Source organism: Oncorhynchus mykiss, chromosome 1 (assembly GCF_013265735.2).
Source record: "Oncorhynchus mykiss isolate Arlee chromosome 1, USDA_OmykA_1.1, whole genome shotgun sequence".
Taxonomy (NCBI): Eukaryota; Metazoa; Chordata; class Actinopteri; order Salmoniformes; family Salmonidae; genus Oncorhynchus; species Oncorhynchus mykiss.
The window spans coordinates 48550558-48566949 of record NC_048565.1 but is presented as its reverse complement, the minus strand read 5'-3'; the positions used below and the strand labels follow the sequence as shown (position 1 = coordinate 48566949).

Below are 16392 nucleotides of genomic sequence, written 5' to 3'. Positions count from 1 at the left end.
CTGAATGTATCTCACCTCTGTATGTGTAGGCCATGATGCTGTCTGGTCATAAAGAGTATGACATTGTTGCCGCTCTTAGGATTGAATGCAAGGGAAACCAGCGAGCATTTAGCCTCCCTTGATAAAAAAAAGAAAGTATAAAATAACAGCTAAACTGAGTGAGCTCAACTGTGAATGGTCCTGGTGCACCAAAACAAAAGTGTCAAGGGAAGGCAGTGTGGATTTGGCACATCGCATCAAGAGATGACAGAAACAACCTGAATTGTTGCATCTCGTGTTGTTTGTGTCATCCGGTGGCTAGCTAGCTAGCTAGATACAATTTCCCCTTTCTTAAATTAGCCTTGGATGGAGACAGGGATTTGTACTTGTGGTTTTACTTAATTTGCCGTACTGGCCAATGATTATCATGGCAATTCTGATCCAACCATAAATTCATACATTGTACCACTGGACTGAGAGGATGGAAGTGAAATATGTAGCTAGATGTTGAAGGCTAATGTTAACTAGCAAACGTTGCCCATGAAAGGAAGTTAGGCTAGCGAGCAGGCATTTTAGCCTAGGACAACAACAAAAATAAAAGTGTGTACTGTATGACTGTCATAGACCGTTTTGTCAACATGAAAGAGGTGGATCGCATTGGTGTTTCTCTACAAGTATGGTGAGTCAAAATGTTTTTTCTACTTGCACACACACACAAATCAGAACCATGAACAGCCACATCATTTTTAGCTTACTTTGATTGGACTAAATAGTTTTTGGTATTGTTGTCACTGTATTAGACTAAGCATAGGTGATTTAATGATGTTGGAATAGTGGAGGGAGTTTCTGTTGTCTTTGCGACTTGTGGTAAATAAATCCATAGTTGTTTAGTAGCCCGAAAATGTCAGGAAACATTAACTTGCTTGTCCATGCTGTCGGTCATGTAACTGTTTGTTACATGTAATAATATTCTTAATGAACTTCACCGGACAGGTTGCGCTCAGGTTTTGTGATGGAACAAAGTTGTGGCTGAATTTATATAGGCCTCATATTCCATTGTATATTATTGTCATTTCGAGCTGGAATCCTTAATGGTGAAACACACGTCTGTTTGCGATAGTACAATAAAGAGCAGCTCCACGAGCTCTTTTCGCGATTGGTGAAAACATAATCTTTGAAGGAAGTTTTAAGGTTTAGCATCGGGTTTAGGTTTCCTGAACAACTTTTATGAAAGTTGAGTCACTGTGTAAATTAACGTCAGACATTTGGCTCCATTAACAGACAGTTAATCAGATAAGAGAGATCGGTTCCCAATTCAGCCTAACATTATGTTTACATATGTGCTAGTAATACACGCATATACAGTGCAGTGTCGTAAGTTACAGTATACACATGTTTAGCTAATGTGGGGTAACTAGTAGGCTACAGCTGTCAGTGTTCAGCAAGTTAACATTCATCAATTTGAAATCCATTAACTCAGTTAGATTTTCATACTTGAACTCAAAACAAACAATTGTTATTATCAATCTGTTAACGTTACTCAAAACATTACCACAATTTGCAGATAGCCTGTTTGCTATCGTAAAGGTGTAAGAAATTATAGCTAGCTAAATTACATACTGCAGAGTAGGGCTAGACATGATCAAACTAGTAACTTAGACTGGTAGTTGATTTAAGGTACAGTTATGTTAATGGGGATTTGTAATTAAGATTGCGATTGGACTAAAATGTGGGTAATTGGATGCTTGTGTGTAACCATAGACGGTCTTATTTTTGCATAGGGTCAGTTAAACATGAAAAGAAAGGGAGAGATATCAGACTTCTGTTCCAAAAGGACACAATGGGAGGCCAGGCCAATACTTTAAACTACACATTTTAGTTAGCTTAATTACTACACATTTTAGTTAGCTTAATTATACTTAATTATACATTTCCATAGAAATATGACACATTATTTTATGTGTATTTCAGACATTTCAAGATCCAGAGAAGATGGTCCTGTATAGCTATGTTTGAAAACATTTCCCAGAACTCAGCATAGTACTAGGAAAAGGGCTTTCAACAGTTCCTGGTATAAGGACAATTCATGGCTTGAATATTCTGTAAGTCAAGATTCGACTTATTGTTTCACCTGTAGGCATTTTTCTCTGCCCAATACACCTTAACCTGCCTTCACATCACAGTCAGGGTTTTGTAACTGGAAAATGGCGCCTTTTAAAGATTCTGGTTTGAACCTCCATTCAAAGGCAGAGCATCATATCAATGCTATGTATGCTTGGAATCAGCATCAAAGGGCTATTGACAGCAACTCATCAATGTTAGATGTCATAAATGAGAGTGGAGGAAAACTGTACTTACATTAAAACAATTGCACATGTGCTCCTATTTACTGACACTCAAAATATAGTGCAGAGAGGTCATCGAGATGACTCTCACAAGGGTAATATTTTGACAATCTTAGAAAAAATAGCAAAGCTTGACCCTCTCATAGAGAAAAGGATGAATGCATGTGGCAATGGTAAGTACACAAGCCAACAAATCCAAAATGAAGTTCTTGAGAGCTTAGCTGAGATGGTACAAAGTGAAATAATGAGAGAAGTAAAAGAAAGTTAAGTTTTTAGTGTAATTGCAGATGAAACCAAAGATTTAAAGAGAAAATAACAAATGTCTTTAGTTGTGAGGTACTATTACAATGGGGCCATCCACGAAAGCTTTTTACACTTTCAGTTAGCTGAAAGCTTAGATGCAGCAGGTCTCACAAAAAATGCTAATTGATTGCCTTGAAAAACATAGTCTGGACTACAGAAATAATCGTGTGGGGCAAGGCTATGACAGTGCATCCTTCATGAGCAGAAAGCATTCTGGTGTGTCTGCACAGATTAAAAACAGTGTAAGATTTGCATTTTATGTGCACTGTAATGCACATTGTTTGAATTTGGTTCTTGTCGATGCTGTAAAATCAGTGCCTGGGTCAACTACAGAGACTGTTCTGCCTGCGGCTAAGGAACCCTGACCTGTTCACCGGACGTGCTGCCTTGTCCCGGACCTGCTGTTTTCGGCACTCTCTCTCTACCGCACCCGTTGTCTCAAACTCTGAATGATTGGCTATGGAAAGCAAGTAACATTTACTCCTGAGGTGCTGACCTGTTGCACCCTCTACAACCACTGTGATTATTATTATTTGACCCTGCTGGTCATCTATAAACATTTGAACATCTTGGCCATGTACTGTTATAATCTCCACCCGGCACGGCCAGAAGAGGACTGGCCACCTCTCAGAGCCTGGTTCCTCTCTAGGTTTCTTCCTAGTTTTCTGCCTTTCTAGGGAGTTTTTCCTAGCCACCGTGCTTCTACATCCTCATTGCTTGCCGTTTGAGGTTTTAGGCTGAGTTTCTGTATAGCACTTTGTGACATCGGCTGATGTAAAAAGGGCTTTATAAATACATTTGATTGATTGATTGAGAAGGCACTGCAAAAACTCTGTTTTTTCCCCTCGGACGCGCAATAGAAGAACACAATATGTACTGCATATTTTACCATGCTGCGCGACGCTCTTCAACTCAGCAACAATAGCAACGGTGGTGGGGCGGCCAGTGGGGCTGTTTCCCCCGCCAACTTTTAATGAAAACGTTCTCAGATTTAAGATAGCTGGGATTCAACCATACAAAATACTGTAGACCCCAATCATTTTCCCTCCATGAAGGGAAGTCTTTGAAAGGAAAACCTTGACATGTTTGTTGCATAGTCGGATATCCTGGAAATTCCAGGAAAATTCCTGTCGCATCAGATAAGAGCTCAGAAAGTTCTGAATAATATCCTGGCAATCCCTGAATAGAAGACATTATCTGACATTATTTTGCATAAACTAGTATGGGTGTTTGTCACACAAAGACAGTTAAAACTGTGAGCGCTTTTATCGGAATTCATATCCATGTGTGCTAGCTAAACATTATCTTCAAATTGATCTATTTTAACATGATACATTTAAAGTAGGCTACATCAGTCAGTGATCATAGTGTTGTCTACCTGTGCTTCCCTCTGCCACGCTCTGTCTGGAGACTTGTCCGGCCCTGACAGTGGTGACCACCACCCTGTAGAGGGCTCCAGGCTTCAGCGCCAGGAAGCTGTAGGCCGTGGTGTGGGCCGGGGTGCTCTCGTTCTTGATCACACTGCTGTCGTGGATAAGCAGCACACGGTACGAGTCCAGCTCGCCGGCCGCCCGCTCCCACTGGGTTTGGAGGCTGTCTGTGCTGCCACCGTTGGTCACACGCAGACTGGTCACCTGCGCCGGGGCTGAGAGGAGACACAGAGAGAGAGGAACTTCAAAGATGTGAGACATTAACAGAGACCATAGAGAGAAATGTAGACCATGGTTGAGACCATAGAGCAGAGATCATCAACTACACTGAACAAAAATATAAACAGTTACAGGTCATATAAGGAAATCAGTCAATTGAAGTACATTCACTAGGCCCTAATTAGTTGGTAATGGATACCTTAAAACAAAACATAGGTAGGGGCGTGGATCAGAAAACCAGTCAGTATCTGGTGTGATCATTTACCTCATGTAAGCATGAAACATCTCCTTTGCATAGAGTTGATCAGGCTGTTGATTGTGGCCTTTGGAATGTTGTCCCATTCCTCTTCAATGGCTATGCAAAGTTTCTGAATATTTGAAGGAGCTGCAGTTGTAAGGCTTGTTGGACGTACTGCCTAATTCTCTAAAACAATGTTGGAGGCGGCTTATGGTCAAAAAACGAACATGCAATTATCTGGCAACAGCTCTTTGCACGCTCCCTCAAAACATGAGACAGCTGTGGCATCGTGTGACAAAACTGCAGATTTTAGAGTGGCCTTTTATTGTCCCCAGCACTGTGTAATGATTATGCCGTTTAATCAGCTTCTTGAAATGCCACACCTGTCAGGTGGATGGATTATCTTGGCAAAGGAGAAATGCTCACTAAAGGAGATGGAACATTGCGTTTATATTTTTGATCAGTGATGATTCAGCAGCGGGACAATTTTTTTTCTTGAGCGGTGCTCAGGGGCCACATCATTTACCTTTATTTAACTAGGCAAGTCAGTTAAGAACAAATTCTTATTTTCAATGACGGCCTAGGAACAGTGGGTTAACTGCCTGTTCAGGGGCAGAACGACAGATTTGCAACCTTTCGGTTACTAGTCCAACGCTCTACCAACTAGGCTACCCTGCCGCCCCAAACATAACATAACATAATAACTTAACATAATTACAAAGAATTTGTAGACTGCAAATTGACCGCAAGAAGCCCAAACAGATATAATATTTGACCAAAACAGAATCATTTCAAACCTTGCTGACATTTGTATACAATCACATTAACAGTATCTCTCTCTTATGCATGGGAATACTTTGGAAAATATTTTCAAAATTAAAATCACTTGGAGCTGATTTGCTGGTGTTTTTAGTATTTTATGTCCAAAAAATAACAACTTTTTTTTTTTTCTCAGAAAACTTGGGGGGGCCAAATAATATCACCAGGCCGCCAGGTGTTGAACCCTGTCATAGAGACTTTGAAATCATAGTGAGATCATAAAGAAGCAGTTCTGCCAATGTCTACTGACCCCTCCTGTCTCAGCCTCCAGTATTTATGCTGCAGTAGTTTATGTGTCGGGGGGCTAGGGTCAATTTGTTATATCTGGAGTACTTCTCCTGTCCAATCCAGTGTCCTGTGTGAATTTAAGTATGCTCTCTCTAATTCTCTCTTTCTTTCTCTCTCTCGGAGGACCTGAGCCCTAGGACCAAGCCTCAGGACTACCTGACATGATGACTACTTGCTGTCCCCAGTCCACCTGGCCGTGCTGCTGCTCCAGTTTCAACTGTTCTGCCTGTGATTATTATTATTTGACCATGCTGGTCATTTATGAACATTTGAACATCTTGGCCATGTTCTGTTATAATCTCCACCCGGCACAGCCAGAAGAGGACTGGCCACCCCACATAGCCTGGTTCCTCTCTAGGTTTCTTCCTAGGTTTTGGCCTTTCTAGGGAGTTTTTCCTAGCCACCGTGCTTCTACACCTGCATTGCTTGCTGTTTGGGGTTTTAGGCTGTGTTTCTGTACAGCACTTTGAGATATCAGCTGATGTACGAAGGCCTATAAAAATAAATTTGATTTGATTTGGAGAGAAGCTCATTATTATATGACAACAACAACAATTCTGTTATATGACTACAAAACCTGTGAGGAACAATGTTCTAGTGTCGTGTCTAGAACAAACACATTGGGAAAAGAAAGGTGAAATCCATCTCCCTTTGGAACCGTGACTCACTGGTTCGTCCAATCACTGAAGCCGAGCTGTTTAGGCCCCCACTGTTGGTCGTGACGGCAATGGCGTACTGGCATCCGGGCATGAGGATGTTGAATGTGCACTCCCTGGCGTCACGGGACAGTGTCCTCTGTGACACAACAGTGTCCCCCTGTCTCAAGACCACGGTGTACCCGTCCCACACCCCCGCGGGGCGAGACCACAGCACGCTCAGAGACGTCTCATCACCGTGACGGACCATCAGCTGCTGGACAGGCTGAGGGGCTGAGAGAAAGAGAAGAGAAGGAGTAATTGAGTAAAGAGAGAGGGGGGGGGCAGAGGAAGATTATGTGAATGAGTAAAGAGAGAGAGGGCAAAGGAGGAGGGGTAATCAAAACAAAAATGAAAACTTCAGAAGCCATGGCAATTTAAATAGACATCTTAAATGCTCTTGACAACATACAACCCATAACAACATTGGGTAAACGCCCAGCAGGGGACCCAGCAAGATTGGCGCTGCTTTGGAAAGCGGACGGTTTAAGGGCTCCTGACCAATTGTGCTTTTTTGTGTATTTTCTGGTGCTAATCTTAACTTTCCGCCATCGTTTCCTATGTCCAAAAAGAGCTTCTGGACATTAGAACAGCGTCACTACATGATCAAAAGTATGTGGACACCTGCTCGTCGAACAACTCATTCCAACATCATGAGCATTAATGTGGAGCTGGTCCACCCTTTGCTGCTATAACAGCCTCCACTCTTCTGGGAAGGCCATCCACTAGATGTCCTGAGAAGGCTTTCAACTTCTACTTCAATGAGTCGAAGGCGAAAGACATTGATTATCCCGGACCAGGCCCAAATCCCCGACACTCCCAGAAACATGAGAAAACGACGCTATAGAGGCCGGCGCGCGGGTGCCTTGATGAGACTATGACAGCGAGTGAATAAATTGCCTTTACCCTCTGTTCTATTGGTGAATGTGCAATCACTGGAGAATAAACTGGATGAGCTCCGTTCAAGACTATCCTATCAATGGGACATTAAGAACTGTTATCTATGCTTCTCGTGGTGATGGCTGAACAAGGACATGGATAACATACATCTAGCTGTTTTTATATGCATCGGCAGGACAGAACGGCAGAGTGCGGTAAGATCCGGGGGGCGGTGTGTGTGTCTCTTTGTCAATCTCTAATGTTAAAGAAGTCTTGAGGTTCTGCTCGCCTGAGTTAGAATACCTCATGATAAGCTGTAGACTATACTAGTTACCAAGAGAGTTCTCATCTGTATTTTTCATAGCTGTCTATTTATCACCACAAACCGATGCTGGCAGTAAGACCGCATTCAACCAGCAGTATAAGGCCATAAACAAACAAGAAAATGCTCATCCAGAGGTGGCGCTTTTAGTGGCTGGTGATTTTAATGCAGGAAAACTGACATCTGTTTTACCTCATTTCTACCAGCATGTCAATGTGCAACTAGAGGGGGAAAAAACTGTAGATCCTTTACTCCACACACAGGAATGCATACAAAGCTCTCCCTCTCAAAGGGAAACCCGGCCAAGAGCTTCCCAGTGACACGAGCTAAATGCCTTACATGCTTGCTTCGAGGGAAGCAACACTGAACCATGCGTGAGAGCACCACTGCCCTTTCCCACCTGGACAAAAGGAACACGTACGTGAGAATACTGTTCATTGACTACAGCTCAGAGTTCAACACCATAGTGCCCTCCAAGCTCATCACTAAGCCAAGGACCCTGGGACTGAACACCTCCCTCTGCAACTGGATCCTGGACTTCCTGATAGGCCGCCCCCAGGTGGTGAGAGTAGGCAACAACACATCCACCACGAGGGTCGACAGATTCAAGTTCCTCAGTGTTCACATCACTAAGGATCTATCATGGTCGAAACACACCAACACAGTCGGGAAGAGGGCACAATAATGCGTCTTCCCCCTCAGGAGGCTGAAAAGATTTGAGATTGGCCCTCAGATCCTCACAAAGTTCTACAGCTCCAACACAGAGAATCTTGACTGGCTGCATCACTGCTTAGTATGGCAACTGCTCAACATCCAACCACAAGGCGCTACAAAGGGTAGTGAGTACCACCCAGTACCCCTGCACATTGACTTGTTACTGGCACCTCGTTATTACTTTTATTGTGTTACTATAAAAAAATGTATGTAGCTAATATTTTTTTTTTTTTTTTTAATGGGCTGGTCTGTAAGCATTTCACTGTGAAGTCTACATGTGTTGTTTTTCGGCACATGTGAGCAATACAATTTGATTTGATTTGAAACACAGTGTAGTAAAAATGTTTAATGTAACGTACCTAGCCTCCCCTGACATTGAGCGGTGTTGCCAAACAGACCGCTCTCCACCATGACCTGAGCTGTGTAGAGCCTGCCAGGCACCAGCCCCAAGGAAGCTACAGAGAAGGAGTACTGTCTAACCAGCCTGCTCACTGTCTCATTGACTAGAGCCACTGTGCCGTTCAGTAGCAGGACACGATAGTTCTCCCAGTCCCCTCTTGGGGGCAACCATGTACTCTTCAGAGTGCTGCCATCAATGACGCCCACCATGGACAGCTGAGACACCTTGGCTGGCACTGCGGGATGGTGAGAGAGAGAAAGTGAGAGTTTCACATTGTTCTTTCCAGCACGGTTCCAGCAACTATGGTGGATCCGTGACCAGGCAGTACAGCTCGGCTCAACTTGGCTTAACTCTGCTCAATCATGTGAAAAGGCTAGTTGATAGACTCCCCAGAATGACTTACCTGTTCTGCCTGTGGCCACTGCCTCAGTTGTCTGCTCTCCGACCTTTGACCTCACAGTCACCTGATAGGGCCGTCCAGGGGTCAGGCCGCTGAAGATCACTTCAGTGGCGTTGGGGGGAAGCTTCCTATCCTGGTTGGCTGAGCCTAGGGTTGCCAGGGAGACCAGGTATGCATCCACGCCGCCCCTAGCATTGACCCAGGAGGCCCTCAGGGTGTCCAGACTGCCGTGGTTCTCCAAGAAGAGCTTGGTTACCGCCACAGGAACTGTGAGAAGGAGAAAATATCAGTATTGATTTAAACATGTGGGGAGAAGGATTTAGATCAAGAAAAACCACACAATAACTAAAGATAAGAAAGGATCATCATGTCACGCCCTGACCATAGAGAGCCTTTTATTCTCTATGTTGGTTTGGTCGGGGTGTGACTAGGGTGGGTACTCTAGTTTTCTATTTCTATGTTGGCCTGGTATGGTTCCCAATCATCTATCGTTGTCTCTGATTGGGGATCATATTTAGGCAGCCTTTTCCCACTGGATTTTTGTGGGATCTTGTTTGTGCGTAGTGGCCTGTGAGCACTCCATGACTTCACGTTTCGTTTAGCTCTTTATTGTTTTTGTGAGTTTCATTTCAATTAAACATGTGGAACTCTACGTACGCTGCGCCTTGGTTCCTTTATTCCAACGATCGTGACACATCAGTGTCCTTGAGACAGAGAGGAAGCAAATGAGGTAAAAGAGGAGACTCCATTCCTGAACAAACCAGAAATGGACCATAAAAAAATAAAACATCGGGCTGAAGGGAGTTGTAGTTTCATAAAAAAAAAAATATCCAACCTAGTTCAGCACAGAAATTAGGTAATTAACTCCAATGACCATCATCCATTGTGCCTTTTCTTTCCGTCTTGGACAGAGATGGATACACTTTTATGCTTGCTACTATAGATTAGACACACACCGACCGCATAGAATGCATGAGAGAGGAATGTACACACAATGATGAGAGAGCGGGATAGAGACCGTTAGTGAAAGTATGCCTTATCTATAACCTTTTTAAGAACTAATCAAATTATTTTGTCAGACAGCACTGCAGCATACTTCGGCAGGCTAGCCTATACCTAAATAGGGTGACTAAAGACAGTACAGTATGGGGAGCACATTGTCATTGGATAACATTGTCTGGCTGGCTTGCTGCTACTGTCTGAGCAGAGATGAGATGATTAATTTAACCAAATAAAAACTAAGCAATACACAGAACTGAAATATTGTATTATTTCATAGTAATTTTATATTTTTCTTTTGATGTCTAGGGGGGTTGGGAGGGGAAGGGAGCGCAGTGGGAGGCCTTGATGGGCCAGCCAGCTGCAGAAAGAGGAAGGGAAGGGTGGGATCGAGAAGCCTAAAATATCCTGGAAACAACGACAGAGAGAAAGCATGGTCGTGATGGTGGTAGGGTGCAGTGTTGGATAGTAAAACAAAGCTCTACAAACTATGTTAGATAAATATGTGAGAGACATTTCACCATATCTTGCACCTGTATTGAAGCCACCGAGACATTGAAGCACTAGATCGCTCTGTTGGCAAACAATGGGACTAAGTGATTTGATGGCAGACGACTTGAAAAATAAGAGACAATGCAAAAATAACCTTCAACAAACTACTTTTTTTATCAGACACATTGAATAGGGCTAGGGTTAAAGACTTAAACTTGAGTTTTGCTTGTCAGTCTTACTATTTTAACATGTAAACTTAGATTCATCCCTGCTACACCAATGAGGACTGTCACCACCCAAACAGAGTTACCATGCCATGGTTCGTAGGTGTTTTACTTGCCATACCTGTGACTGCTTGTTTGGAGATGGCGTTCTGGAGGCCTTCAGCCTCAGTCACCACGGTGACGGTGTACAGGGTCCCAGGCAACAGGTCGTAAAGGGTGTGGGAGGTGACACTACTCTTAAGGGTGACGTTCCTGACTAGGGCGCCCTGCTGCTCCCTCAGTAGCACCCTGAAACCCTCTCTCCTGCCTGGACCGGGCTGCCAGGAAACACCCAGGCTGCTGGAGGAGGGTGAGAGCTGGAGGCCGCTGACAGCTGAGGGAGCTGGGTAACCAAGACAGAGTAGTCAGTGTCAGTGAGTAATGATGTCTAACAAGACAAGGTAGATCAGGGATTTCTATGCTATCTACAGTATCATAAATAGATGGTGTGCAGCACAGTAGTTGTGGAAGACCAGGCAAATCATGTGTGATCAGAGGACCAGTCAAACCATACTAGAGCAGCAAGATGACCCCTCACCTGTGGCTGCAGTGGCCAGCACTGGCAGGGCTGTTTTATTCCCAGCCGTTGCCACCAGGCTGAGGGCATAGAGGGTTCCAGGGGTGAGGGCGGTGAAGCGAGACTGAGTGGCGGCAGTTCCCATGATGCGGGTACTGCGGCTCGTCCCTGTCTTGGTGTCCTGTAGTGTGACCTCATACCAGTCGACCTGCCCACGAGATCGAGGCCAGGATATGTGCAGGCCATGGGAGCCACCCTGACCCTGAATAGGACTCTTATACTGGGTTGCTTGGATCTGGTCTGGTAGTACGTCCAACCTGGATGGACCCACTGGGTCTGAGAGAGTGAAATAAAAGAGAGAAACGAGAGGACAGAGAGAAAAGAGGAAGGAGAGCGAGAAAGATGGAGATAATGTGTTGGCAATTTTGCTATAGAAAACAAAGATATCCCATAAACCAGTAACCAAGGGGAAGCACCTTGGCAATATTATCTACACCTCAATTAAACATCTATGATATTCCATAACTAGGAGAAAAGTGCATGAAGAGTCTCTGCATCCTGCTTTTGTACTTCAGCTGAAGGCCAGTGGTGACTGCCTGCGATGGAGGGGAGAGATAATATTGTTTTGGTTCTTTAAAGAATGTCGTGTTGGATTCACTGGGAAACCTGCATGCTTCTTAGAGTGAGAGCGAGACAGGAAACAACAAAAACAAGGAGAGAGAGAGGAGCAGGACGGGGCGAGAGGCCAGTGCCTCTCGTAGCTCAACGCTGAACTTTGACCCTTTCTTCATAATGGCTTCCTCTCTTCATAGCAACCCCAGGAAACACATTGGCCAATCAGCAGAACCCTAAGGACATTGTCCGTCCAATCCTAAAACCAAACTGGCAAGACCACTACTGTATTACACAATAACTACATTGTATCTGTGATTTCCACCGGATTCAAAATATATTGGATAATGTCAAGTCCAAGTGATTTGGCAATTCCTGAACTGTTATTCTTGAGGATTTCATCCTTCGTAAGCTACTGTCAAAAATGGAAACGTTGTGGTCCACTCACAAGGACCAAAGAAAAAAACTTGGGCACACTTTCAACGCAAAGATGTGAAGTGTACTCTCAGTGTAATCTATCTGTGCCATGAAAAGAAAACATGGAGGCCTCCTGTATCCGTTAGTACAAAGAAACAATGCTTGACGGGATGTGGCTCTGGGGAGAGGGAGATATGTCTGGAAACAAACACGATGCTCTGCGTTGTTACTGACCTCTGCCTCAACAACTTTAGATGATTGGAGCTGTGTTCCAGAACTTACAGAGTTCTAGTCTAGAGCTTTGAGACCACTGACCAGAGTGGTTCTTGACAGGACATTCTAAGGTTGTGGCCTTGACAATGTGCAAAGGATTGTACTAAGGTACAGTGGGATAAAGTGTACCTACTGGACTTCAGGAGGTGTCGGCACAAGAGTTATCTATTCTCTATGTTCTTCAAAGTGGTGCACAGAATCTATTCACAATCAGTGCGATGCTGTGCACAAAAAAAGAATCAATACTGTAACCATAAATCGAATAATGAACATATACTATTTCAAGTCCTTTCCCTATAGGTCAAATATTACTGCAAAATTGTAAAATGATACATATGCAAAATTCCAAATGTTTTAACAAGATTAAGTATCAACTTTTGTGCTTTTATCCTTTGTGGAATAAAACGCCAACAGAGAGAGAGAGAGCCTTCATGAGCCCTCAGAGATTCAAAGATATATTCAATAAATGATAGAACTCTTTCTGTCATAATGTGACATCATACGTGTTAGATCTATTCAATGATAACACGTTTTTGCCATCAGAGGAGTCATTCACCTAATCTTCTGAAGGGGTTATGATATTTTTTACGAAAAATAATCAATCGAATGTCATGGTTCAAAATATAAATATAATAAACAGAAAAACATATATTGTCTGATACTGGAAAATATTTTTACATCAGATATCGGTAGCACGTTTGATATGAATTAAAGTCAATATAACAGTCTAATATACTTTTGGAATATAATATTATTGATTAGGTTAAAATAGATTAGAATATAAACGAATTTAGGTTTGAAACGCTTACCTGTACGCACTGATACGTTGCCCCTCTCTCCATCATTCTTCGAAATAACTTCGAATTGGTGTAATGTTCCTGGTTCCAAATCCCTTATGTCGCAGATATACACATTAGTGTACTCCCCATGTTGATAACAATCCGTTTTGTCGGACCGACTAGTCTCATAAAACACGGTGAAGTTACACGCTTCTCCTGTTGTTATCAATTCCAGAGCAATAGAATCCGTATTGGCGCTGGTTTTTGTCAGGTTAAATGAACACTTTACTGCCTCGGTGGTCTCGACCTGAAAGGAACAAAAAGAGGCAACGGGTATGCTACAGTTGGAAACGAATGAACCTTTTTAAATGTACTTTAACCATGACTCACCTTGACACAACTCCACCGTGAACAAAGTATCAAAATAACAGTCGAACATCTAAACATTGCGGACGCTGATTTAGATATGTTAGGTCAATAAATAATAGAAGAAATATAAAATAAATTTCAACATTGGTTGTCATAATCGGTCCATAAAATAACAATGTATAATTATATTCAGAATTTCACAATGGCATGTTGGAGGCGTTACAGTAGTGGTACGCGCCTAACAAAGCGTGGCATCTCTTTCGACGACGCAGTCTCCTCCCATGCTACCATCTCGTCCCTTTCAATCTCTAGGCTGACTCAAGGCTGACTCTAGGTTGACTTGCCTAGTTAAATAAAGGTTAAATAAATGAAATAAATCTCTAGGCTAAATACTTTTCCTACACCATTCCTCAATGCTCAGGTTGCACCATCACTGGCGTCAGGTAGACAGAGTGCTTAGGAAATGTATTCCATATCAAAGCATCCACTTCAGCCCTCTGTCTATAAACTGTCTATAAATTCATATGTAGCCTAAGTTCTAATCAAATAGCCTACTCTATTTCTCACAGCCCTATCTTTCACTTGAGTCTGGACAACAGCACCTTGAGCAGTCTCCCCTCCTCTTGCCCCACCACACCCTTCTTTCCTTCCTGCTGGCCTTGGACTTTCTCTTTCTGAAGACCTACAGTAGCAGGCTAAAAGTTGGCATGGCACGGGTGTATTTCATAGCCTACTTTTGTGTTTGTTGAATGTTCTCTCTTTAAATACTTTTTGAATATGTCTATTTCTATATTACTGTTATCCATTACCATAGCCCTTCTTTCAGGTTTGTGCAAAGCTTCACAGCCTTTTAATGTCCTCCGTCCAAATCTGTATGCAAATATGATCTTGAACATTCTTTATGGATTTTCACAAATGCTAAATCAATTTAAATGTTAATTTCAAGTGACTGTCATCATCACTCACCTGCGGGGTGGTGGTCAACTCTGTGGTCGTAGTCAGTACTGTAGTAGTTGTTGTTAGAGCTGTAGCTGTTGTGGGTGGGGCTGTGGTAGTTGTGGTAGTAGTGGGTGTGGTTGTGGTAGAAGTGGGTGTGGTAGTTGTGTGTGTAGTTGTGGGTGTGGTTGTAGTAGTTGTGGGTGTGGCTGTGGTAGTTGGGGGTGTGGTTGTGGTGAGTGGGGGTGTGGTTGTGGTAGTTGGGGTTGTGGTTGTGGTAGTTGTGAGTGGAGCTATGGTTGTAGTGGGTGTGGTTGTGGTAGAAGTGGGTGTGGTTTTGGTAGTTGTGGGTGTGGTTGTAGTAGATGTGGGTGTGGTAGTTGGGGGTGTGGTTGTGGTAGTAGTGGGTGTGGTTGTTGTTGTGGTAGAAGTGGGTGTGGTATTTGTGGGTGTGGTTTTGGTTTTGGTAGTTGGGAGTGTGGTTGTGGTAGTTGTGAGTGGAGCTATGGTTGTAGTGGGAGTGGTTGTGGTAGTAGGTGTGGTTTTGGTATAAGTGGTAGTTGTGGGTGTGGTTTTGGTAGTTGTGGGTGTGGTTTTGGTAGTTGGGGGTGTGGTTGTAGTAGTTGTGAGTGGAGCTATGGTTGTGGTGGGTGTGGTTGTGGTGGTAGTAGTAGGTGTGGTTGTAGTAGAAGTGAGTGTGGTTTTGGTAGTTGTGGTTGTGGCTGTGGTAGTTGGGGGTGTGGTTGTGGTAGGTGTGGTTGTGGTGAGTGGGGGTGTGGTAGTTGTGAGTGGACCTATGGTTGTTGTGGGTGTGGTTGTGGTAGAAGGGGGTGTGGTTGTTGTTGTGGTAGAAGTGGGTGTGGTAGTTGTGGGTGTGCTTTTGGTAGTTGGGAGTGTGGTTGTGGTAGTTGTGAGTGGAGCTATGGTTGTAGTTGGAGTGGTTGTGGTAGAAGTGGTAGTTGTGGGTATAGTTTTGGTAGTTGTGGGTGTGGTTTTGGTAGTTGGGGGTGTGGTTGTAGTAGTTGTGAGTGGAGCTGTGGTGGTTGTGGTTGTGGTGGTAGTAGTAGGTGTGGTTGTAGTAGAAGTGGGTGTGGTTTTAGTAGTTGTGGGTATGGTTTTGGTAGTTGTGAGTGAAGCTATGGTTGTGGTGGGAGTGGTTGTGGTTGTGGTAGAAGTGGATGTGGTAGTTGTGGTTTTGGTAGTTGTGGGTGTGGTTGTAGTAGTTGTGGGTGTGGTAGTTAGGGGTGTGGTTGTAGTAGTTGTGGGTGTGGTAGTTGGGAGTGTGGTTGTAGTAGTTGTGGGTGTGGTTGCAGTAGTTGTGGGTGTGGTTGCAGTAGTTGTGGGTGTGGTTGCAGTAGTTATGGTTACGGTAGTTGTGGTTTTGGTAGTTGTGGGTATGGTTGTAGTAGTTGTGGGTGTGGTAGTTGTGGGTGTGGTTGTAGTAGTTGTGGGTGTGGTAGTTGTGGGTGTGGTGGGTGTGGTTGCTGGAGTTGTGGGTGTGGTTGCGGTAGTTGTGGATGTGGTTGCAGTAGTTGTGGTTACGGTAGTTGTGGCCAAAGTCTTGGCAGTTGTGGGCAGGTTTGTTGTAGTTGTGGGAGGCATTGTAGTGGTCATGGGTGGGGCATTTGTAGATGTGATTGGAGGGGTTGTGGGTGGAGTTGAAGAGGTTATGGGCGAAGTTGAAGATGTTGTTGGTGGAGCTGA

General features: G+C 43.7%; 1 protein-coding gene across 1 annotated transcript in view; it reads right to left on the bottom strand.

Moving 5' to 3' along the window:
• The window catches only part of LOC110524302 (receptor-type tyrosine-protein phosphatase beta), a 38834-nt gene extending 23965 nt beyond the window's left edge, over nt 1-14869 (bottom strand). The window contains exons 1-8 of the mRNA XM_036979176.1: nt 14719-14869; nt 13414-13690; nt 11324-11638; nt 10868-11128; nt 9035-9298; nt 8591-8866; nt 6290-6550; nt 4006-4272 (exon numbers count right to left, since the gene is read on the bottom strand). Of these exons, the coding sequence (XP_036835071.1) occupies nt 4006-4272; nt 6290-6550; nt 8591-8866; nt 9035-9298; nt 10868-11128; nt 11324-11447 (1453 nt within the window). The 5' untranslated portion in view covers nt 11448-11638; nt 13414-13690; nt 14719-14869. The remainder of the gene's footprint in view (nt 1-4005; nt 4273-6289; nt 6551-8590; nt 8867-9034; nt 9299-10867; nt 11129-11323; nt 11639-13413; nt 13691-14718) is intronic.
• Between the last annotated feature and the right edge of the window lie 1523 nt (nt 14870-16392).